The sequence below is a fragment of the Cebus imitator genome, unplaced genomic scaffold, assembly GCF_001604975.1.
Source record: "Cebus imitator isolate Cc_AM_T3 unplaced genomic scaffold, Cebus_imitator-1.0 Scaffold51, whole genome shotgun sequence".
Taxonomy (NCBI): domain Eukaryota; kingdom Metazoa; phylum Chordata; class Mammalia; order Primates; family Cebidae; genus Cebus; species Cebus imitator.
Window position 1 is genome coordinate 8,805,470 of NW_016107366.1, and position 9,150 is coordinate 8,814,619.

General features: G+C 50.7%; 2 protein-coding genes across 2 annotated transcripts in view; both read right to left on the bottom strand.

Annotated features, from left to right (window-relative positions):
* NKAIN1 (sodium/potassium transporting ATPase interacting 1) overlaps window positions 1–2,368 on the bottom strand; it is a 62,257-nt gene extending 59,889 nt beyond the window's left edge. The window contains exon 1 of the mRNA XM_017527873.2: window positions 1,927–2,368. Coding sequence (XP_017383362.2) covers window positions 1,927–1,980 — 54 coding nt within the window. The 5' untranslated portion in view covers window positions 1,981–2,368. The remainder of the gene's footprint in view (window positions 1–1,926) is intronic.
* The window catches only part of SNRNP40 (small nuclear ribonucleoprotein U5 subunit 40), a 60,934-nt gene continuing 53,887 nt past the window's right edge, over window positions 2,104–9,150 (bottom strand). Inside the window, exon 10 of the mRNA XM_017527724.1 lies at window positions 2,104–2,258. Coding sequence (XP_017383213.1) covers window positions 2,104–2,258 — 155 coding nt within the window. The remainder of the gene's footprint in view (window positions 2,259–9,150) is intronic.

Sequence of the window (9,150 nt, forward strand, 5' to 3'; positions counted from 1 at the left end):
ATCTCATCTCATTGCAACCTCCACTTCCCAGATTTAAGAGATTCTGTGCCTCAGCCTCCCGAGTAGCTGGGATTACAGGCGCACGCCACCATGCCTGACTAATTTTTGTATTTTTAGCAGAGACGGGGTTTCGTCATGTTGGCCACACTGGTCCCAAACTCCTAACCTCAGGTGATCTGCCCACCTCACCCTCCCAAAGTGCTGGGTTTACAGGCGTAAGCCATAGCACCTGGCCTAGAAAACTTACTTAATCTTCTGTCCTGTTTGATAATGTATTGATTTATTTATTTTTACAATATATGTATATTAGTTTTCTAATTAAAAAAAAAACAAACCCTAGTTTAAAATTTTAGAATTAGCAAACACAGAAGCAGAATTCTCTGAAAGGTTTAAACATTTCCTGGCATTACACGTTCCTCAAAGTAGATAGGGAAAAACAGACAATCTGCCCTTCTGGAGTTTCCGTTCCACCTGATCTTAATCTCCTCTGCAATCCTCAGGGATGATCATTTTACAGACGGGAAGACTGAGGCCGCCCCCTGGGGGGAAGTCACTTGTTCAGTCTCCCACAGCTGGGAGCAGGCTATAATCTCCAGTGCTAGGGCTGTTTCTACCACTGCCCAGGCCAGGTCTGTGGATGGCATGTTTGAAGCTGTTGTCCCCAGGAGGTGAGAAGCAAGACGAATGAGGAGGTCTGCACGTCCAGGCTCAAAGCTTCACTCTACATTATCGTGGGCTCCTGTGGTAGGGAGGGCGTGATGGATGCAGGCAAGAGTAGAAACCCAGAGCAAGGAAGTCCAGCATGAGGGGGGCTCAGGCTCCTCACTGCTCACACTCATAAGACCTGAGTTCAGCGATGGAGGTCCCCATGCACCTCTGCCTAGAGGAGAAGCATAGCTTCAACCTCCCTAGTTGTTCAACCTCAGCTCTAAGGTAGGTAGGAGACCCTTGCCTCTCCTTAACCACCCTCCCAGACTCTCCTGCCATGGCCTTATTTGAAGGGCAGAGCTGGTTCCCCTCGTCCGATACAGTCACTCCTCCCTGAGACAAGAACCTGAGTTCCCCAGGCTGGGGCTAGGCACAGTGTCCTCAGATGCTCTGGTCCTCCCCGGGGCACCCAAGTGTCCCCACGCTACTGGTGCTGGCCCTGGCAGAGGAGTGGCTCTGGTGGAACTGATGACTGATGGAACCCTATGGACACAGCGGCCAGACCAAAGCAGGAAGGGTGGTCCAGGCCGGGTCAGGCTGGCCCAGGATCTCGCAGCTCCTGGTGAGCCTCTCCGGGGAAGTGGCTCCCCATTCCCAGGACTGCCCGGTCAGGAAGGAGAAGGGAGGCAGAAACAGCACAAAGGACTGGAGGGTTCTTGGGGTCTAAGATCCCAGCACACAGATGAACATGGACCAGAAATGGTGAGCGATCTGGAGACACACCAAAGAGAAACCCGGAGAGACACACGCGGGCGCAGAGACTTCGTGAGAAACAGTCACACAGGGGCGGTGATCAGAGGCAGAGACCCGGAGGAAGGCAGACCCATGCAAACGAAGGATCTAGAGGGAAACACAGCAGGACCTCAACGGATCCACAGATCAGCCTCAGACACACCCCCGGTCCCAACGAGCCACAGTCCCACAGCGCGTCCCCCAACAGGAGGCCACTTGCACAGTGCGGGCGGGCCGGGGACTCGCGCACAGGACGCACTCAGGGACCCGAGGAGCGCCGGGCACAGCAGCGAGAAGCGCACACAAAGAGACAGCCCGGCCAGCGGGAGCAAGCTCCGCCCGACCGCTCCGAGACTCCAGACCACCCCCCGCCCGGGCACACGCACCAGACACACACACACAGACATGCAACCCCACCCGCCCGCCCCGGGACCGCGCCCCGCCGCGCCCCACCCTGCCCCGAACGCCCGGGCGCGCGGCGCTCACCAGCTGCAGGCAGCAGAAGGCGACCAGCGTGCAGCGCCCGCTGCACTTGCCCATGGCTCCGGGGGCTGCGCGGGCCGTCCGCCGCGGCGCCCCTCTTGCTCGGCGGCCGCCGCCTGCTCGCGCCGCGCGGGCTCCGCGTCCTCCCCTCTGGGCGCGCCGGGCGGCGAGGCCGGGCGCTTAGGGCCGGGCCCGGGAGCGTCGGGTCCCCAGGGCTGGGGCCGGCCGCCCGCGCTCCGAGTCCATGGTCCGTCCGCCCGCGCGCTGGCTCCGCCGAGCCGCGCCTCCTTTGTCTGGCGGGCCAGCAGTCAGGCGCGCCTCCTGCCCCGGGGCGGCTGGCGGGGAGCGCGGAGCAGGGAGAGCGGGCACCGAGCGCGGCGCAGCGCAGAGCAGCACTGCCCAGCTGGGGCAGCCGCCCGGGCTCTGGGCGGCCGCGGCTTCCCGGCCCCACCACGTGGCTCCGCCGCCGCCACCCGCAGGGAGGGAGGAAAGGGGAGGGAACGGCACTGGAGGGTGGGGCGGGGCAGCCGCGGGAGGGGAGGGGAGAGGGGTAGGGAGGTGGAGGGTTGGAGGCTGAGAGAGTGAAGTGGAAGAGTGCGGGCTTAGGGGACGACGCCCTGGTCAAATCCAGACTTTGCTGCTCACTTGCTGTGTGACCTTGGGCAAATCTCGTCACCTCTCTGGGCCCGTTTTCTCATGAACAAAGTAGGAATATTTATGCCTCCTTAGAACTGATATGAAGATGAAATGCAGGCATGTGAATACAATGCTTAGCCCTGTGCCTGGCCTCCTGGCTTGGAGCACTTTTCTGTCCACCCTGTATCTAGGGCTCCAGGGTTCCAGCTTGGACTTCTAGTTCCATTTCCGTTCCCAGATCTGCTCCTCACCCAGCCTCTCCCCTGAGGGCCTGGCCACATTTTCCACCTTCCCTCTTTCCTTTTACTGGCATTTATTGAGCCCTGACTGCATACACACTCCTGGGAGCCAGAGTTGAGACCTGCAGCACTGTTCCAGATCCCTAGAGCTTCACCGCCCAGGGAACAGATAGGCTCCCAAGAGCATGCCAGTGAGATGGGTGATGGCAGAGGTCTGCCCAGGTGGATGGAGGGAGCCCCTACCCTGGGCTGCAGTAAGGAGAGAGTCAGAGAAATTTTCCCAGCAGATTGTCTTCTCCAAGCCACCCCAAAATGCCCTCAAACTGGACACATCTCAAATCACATAATCGTCCCTGTCCTACTCCTAACTCCCTAAATTCACCTTGGCAATTAGCGCCACGCAAGTGGAATTTCCTAGGTCATCCTCCAGGCTTCCCTACAATGATATCTGATCTGCCATTATATTCTGTAAACTGTACTTTCCAACCAACATTTATGAAATACCTACTATGTGCCAAGTTCTCTGCTGGGGATAAGGGAACAAAATCGGACAAAATATCTGCAGTTATTGAGCAGTCTAGTGAGGGACTGTTATTAAAACAAGGAAATACACAAATAAATACATAACTAAAGTTCTGATGAATACTCTAAAGAATATTCAAGAAGAGACAGGGCGCAGTGGCTTGCCTGTAATTTCAGCACTTTGGGAGGCTAAGGTGGGTGGATCACCTGAGGTCAGGAGTTCGAAACCAGCCTGGCCAAGACGGTGAAACCCAGTCTCTACTAAAAATACAAAAATTAAGCCAGGCATGATGGCTCACGCCTGTAATCCTAGCACTTTGGGAGGCCAAGGTGGGCAGATCATGAGGTCAGGAGTTTGAGACCAGCCTGGCCAACATTGAGAAACCCCATCTCTACTAAAAATACAAAAATTAGCAGAGTGTGGTGGCAGAAACCTGTAATTCCAGCTACTCAGGAGGCTGAAGCAGGAGAATCACTTCAACCCGGGAGGAGTAGGTTACAGTGAGCTGATATCATGCCACTTCACTCCAGCCTGGACAAAAAAAGAGCGAAACTTCATCTCAAAAACAAACAAAAATACAAAAATTAGCCAGGAATGGCATTGGGTGCCTGTAATCCCAGCTACTTGGGAGGTCGAGGCAGGAAAATCACTTGAACCTGGGAGGCAGAGGTTGCAGTGAGCTGAGATTGGGCCACTGCACTCCAGCCTGGGTGACGAGAGTGAAATTCTGTCAATAAATAAATAAATAAATAAAAGCCGGGCATGGTGGCTCACGCCTGTAATCCCAGCACTTTGGGAGGCTGAGGTGGACAGATCTCCTGAGGTCAGGAGTTTGATACCAGCCTAGCCAACATAGTGAAACCCCGTCTCTACCAAAAATACAAAAATTAGCTGGGTGTGGTGGTGGGTGCCTATAATCCTAGCTACTCAGGAGGCTGAGGCAGGAGAATTGCTTGAACCCGGGAGGTGCAGGTTGCAGTGAGCCGAGATTGGGCCATTGCACTCCAGCCTGGGCAACAAGAGTGAAACTCCATCTCAAAAAAAAAAAAAAAAAAAAAAAAAAAAAAAAAAAAAAAACTGAAGGAGAAAAGAGAGAATAATAGGGGCATAATTTAGGTTTGGGGACCAGAAAACACCTCTTTGAGGAAATGACACAGATACTCACAGGACAATAGGAAGGAAGGAGAGGCAGTGGAGCAAAAAGTGTTCTGGTGGGAGAAACAGAAGGTTCTTATTCTTTCCCTTCCTCTCCACAGTCACTAGCCCTCTTGATTCGAGAGACAGGAAGTATGGTAAGATGCTTGAACCTGGGAGGCGGAGGTTGCAGTGAGCAGAGATCATGCCACTGCACTCTAGCCTGGGCAACAAGAGCAAAATTCCATCTAAAAAAAAAAAAAAAAAAAGATGGGTCCCTTCACAGGTCTGCCTCTTCCACCCATTCTGCAGGATACCACTTTGTATTATAAAAGACAGGATATTCCCACAGTTGAATATCCTATGTGTGCTGAGGTTTTCACTAGGATCAATAAGCTAACAGTGGGAACTTTTTTCTTTTTTTGAGATAGGGTCTCACTCTATTGTCCAGGCTGGAATGCAGTAGCAAGATCACGACTCAGTGCAGCCTTGACCTCCCAGGCTCATTTGATCTTCCCACCTCAGCCTCATGAGTAGCTGGGACTACATGCGTGTACCACCATGCCTAACTAATTTTTGTATTTTCTGTAGAGACAGGGTTTCGCCATGTTGATCTCAAACTCCCGGGCTCAAGCAATCCGCCTGCCTTGGCCTCCCAAAGTGCTGGGATTACAAGTGTGAGCCACAGTGCCCAGCAGAACAGTAGGAAATTTTCTCAGCCGTGCTTGGCAAATAACAGCTGTGTCCAACCAGGTTCCCTGACTAGACAGGCTTCCAGGAGTCTGTGAAGTTGCTGAAATAATACGCAAAGCATCCTGTGAGCAGCTGTGCCTTTTTCTGGGGAGACGCACAGCTTTCATCAGGTTCTCCAAAGAGTCCATTTCCCACAAAAGAATAGAACCGCCTCCACAAAGGCTCCACCCAGATGTAACGTTCTCTACCAGATCCTCTGCAGGGACTCTTCCAGATAGAATCTCTGCCAGTTACCTCTGTGAGTCTAACAATGCAACTCAGTAACAAAAAAAATAATAGCTACCATTTATTGAGTGCTTTCTCATAGCCAAGCTCTCTACATACATTATCTCATTTAATCCCTGTGGTAACAGTGGATTCCACTGGGGCTCTGACTACCCCTGCCGGCTCATGACTATGTCATGTCATGACTGTAACCCTCTATTCCAAGGCCTGGCTGACTCACTCATAAGTCTGTCCTATGGGACTGGGGATGGCCTGCCTGTCCTCAGTATAACTAACCTCTGCCCCTGGCTCAATCCTGCTTAGATGAATTCACATACACTTGAAGCCCTCTCATACTTCCGCTCTTAAGCAACCGCGTCATAAATTATCTGTACAGCCTACAGGGCTAGGATCATGGCAGGAATCAGCAAATGTATAGCGAATGAATAATTGCACACCCAGCACTCCTTTCTTCCCTGCTTCAGTGCCCAGCATATCTTGGGCCCTCTTTACCACCTGGAAGTCAGGGTTGTGAGGAGGAAGGCAGCCTGACTGTAAGGACAGATAGAAACATCTTTGGCAAGAAGTTGGAGGGGCTAGGAACTGGGGATCACATCAATATTCACCTTGAAGGATGACTAACCCTTGGGCCAAGGAAAGGCTATAGGGAGAATGAGCACGGTTTGGAAATAAAGGACAGAGATGATTCAGATCACACCCACGCGTCCTGAGTGAGAAGACAGAGGCATGGTCAGCCCCAGAGAGAAGCACGGTAAGTACTGCTGGAGGTGATGAGATTTTTTTTGTTTTTGAAATGGAGCCTTGCTCTGTTGCCAAGCTGGAGTGCAGTGGGGCAATCTCGGCCCACTGCAACCTCCACCTCCAGGTTCGCACGATTCACCTGCCTCAGCCTCCCGAGTAGCTGAGATTACATGTGCCCGCCACTATGCCCAGCTAATTTTTGTAATTTTGGTAGAGACAAGGGTTTCACCACGTTGGCCAGGATGGTCTCGATCTCTTGACCTTGTGATCTACCAGCCTTGGCCTCCCAAAGTGCTGGGATTACAGGCGTGAGCCAGGGCGCTTAGCCTTCTAGGAGGTTAAGAAGTTCCTCCTCTGCCTTAAACCAAGGCTTGTCAGTGTTTGAATCTTCCACCATTAGTCTCTCTGTGGGTGAAAACACTAAAGGCTTCTGAGAAAGTTCATTTATAAGATAGCTGAGTGTTAAATCTAATAATTTCCCCTCCTTTCAAGTTAGAGAACTGAACATGCTCACTAATTATAGCCTCTGGGATGTTTTCTGTCGTCAGCCAAATTCTTCACACGAACTGGGTGGCCAGCAATCCAGTTCAGTTCTGACACTAGCTGTTAGGAGTTAGTGTAGACCCCACAGGTTAAGGATTCAGTTCGTCGAGACTGCCCCTACTTCAGACGCCAGTCACAAGTCTCTGGCCACCCACCTATACTGCTGATAAACTGGTTATAAATTGAGGGTCCCCATGATCCCCTCCTCAGTTCTAATAGTTTGCTAGAAGGGCTCACAGGATTCAGGAAGTCACTTTACTTACGTTTGTGGGTTTATTACAAGGGATACTAATGAGCAGCTAGACGAAGTACACAGGGTGAGCTTCAGAAGAGTCCCAAATGCAGGAGTTTCTGCCCCTGTAAAGTCAGGAAGCACCACCCTCCTGGCCTGTGGATGCATTCACCAACCCAGAAGCTCCCTGAATCTCATTGCGCAAGAGTTTTCATATAGCTCCATCTTCAGCGCCACCCGCATTCCCAGAGGCCAGTGGGTGGCACTGAAATTTCCAGCCTTCTAATCACTTGGTCTTTCTGCTGACTGGTCCCATTCCTAGATCTAGGGGCTCTACCTAAGTCACCTCATTAGGGTAAACTCAAGTGTGATAGAAAGGGGCTTATGAATAACAAAAAACACTCCTCGCTCAGGGAATTCCTAGGGTTTTAGGAATTTTGTGCCAAGATCCAGAGACAAAGACCAAATATGTTTTGTATTATACCACTATAGCCAAAACTTATCAAGAATAATGTGCCAGGCCGGGTGCAGTGGCTCATGCCTGTAATCCCAACACTTCAGCAGGCTGAGGTGGGAAGATTGCTTGAGCCCAGGAGTTCGAGATTATCCTGGGCAACATAGCGAGACCCTGTCTCTACAAAAAATTGTTAAAAAATTAGTTAGGTGTGGTGGTGCAAGCCTGTAGTTCCAGCTATTTGAGCCCAGGGGTTTGACGCCGCAGCAGGCCATGATCGCACCACTGTACTGCAGCCTGGGTGGCACAGTAAGACCCTGCCTTAAAAAAAAAAACAAAAAACAAGCCGGGTGCAGTGGTTCATGCCTGTAATCCCAGCACTTTGGGAGACCAAGGGGGGGAGATCATGAGATCAAGAGATTGAGACCATCCTAGCCAACATGGTGAAACCCTGTCTCTACTAAAATAAAAAATTAGCTGGGCTTGGTGGCATGTACCTGCAGTCCCAGCTACTTGGGAGACGAGGCAGGAGAATCACTTGAACCTGGGAGGTGGAGGCTGCAGTGAGCCAAGATTGCACCATTGCACTCCAGCCTGGCAACAGAGCAAGACTTATTCTCAAAAAAATGATAATAACGTGCCAGGCACAATTCCTATGTATTAACTCATTAAACCTCACTACAATCCTTTGAGGTAGGTTCTATTACCATCATCTCCATTTTTATTTATTTATTTATTTATTTTTATAGAGATGGGGTTTCACTATGTTGGCCAGGCTGGTCTTGAACTCCTGAGCTCAGGTGATCCACCCGCCTTAGCCTCCCAAAGTGTTGGGATTACAGGCGTGAGCCACTGCGCCTGGCATCATCTCCATATTCTAGATAAGGAAACAGGTTAGATCACTTGCCCAGGGTCATATAACAAGGAAGTCACAGAATCAGGATTTGATCCCAAGCAAAACTACTTTGCCTATGCCATTCCTTATGATTTCAAACTTTTCTTTTTTAACAGTGAACTATTTTCTTCAAAAGAAAGCATACATTTCTAAAACAGAAAAAAGTAGAACTTGTCTGGTTGTATATGGAAAGAGGACTAGCAACCTGTTGTCTCAGTCTGCCCTCCCCTCCTGTAAAGGCCTCCAAAACCAGCTCCTCAGTCCAAGGTCTCTAAGGAAAAATGGGAAAACACATTGGCCTAGATGATCTTCAAGGTGACTTTTTTTTTGAAGAGAGGAGAGAGAAAGAAAGGGAGAACCTGAAGGGCAGAGAGGTTGAGTGAGTTCTTTACAGTCACACAGCACCTTAGGTGCAGAGCTGGACCTCAACACTTCTGGCCACATTCGTTTCATTACTGTGACAGGTATTGTGTTAGGAGCTTCAGAAGCAAAGATGAATAGGACAGGTGTGCCCAAGAAAACCCTGGGATAAAGACCTGAGGTTAGTACAGTGGCCAGGAGCGTGGCAACGTCCACCAATCACTGTCTTAAACTCAGCAGCTTCACCAGTTGTTTTCCTCTCTGGTCCTTATTGGCATCTGAGTTTCTGACTCTTAGGCTTGTTGGAGAAGCAAAACATATAAACAGAGTTAGAAGAAATACACAGAATGGCAATAGCATCTGTGAGGTACAGAAACAGAATAGTGGAAAAAATGATTAACTTTGCTTGGGATTAGGCAGTAATGAAAAACTTCAGAGAAAAGATGACGCCTGAAATACAGGTTGACAAACAAGAAAAGATGTGCAAAAAAA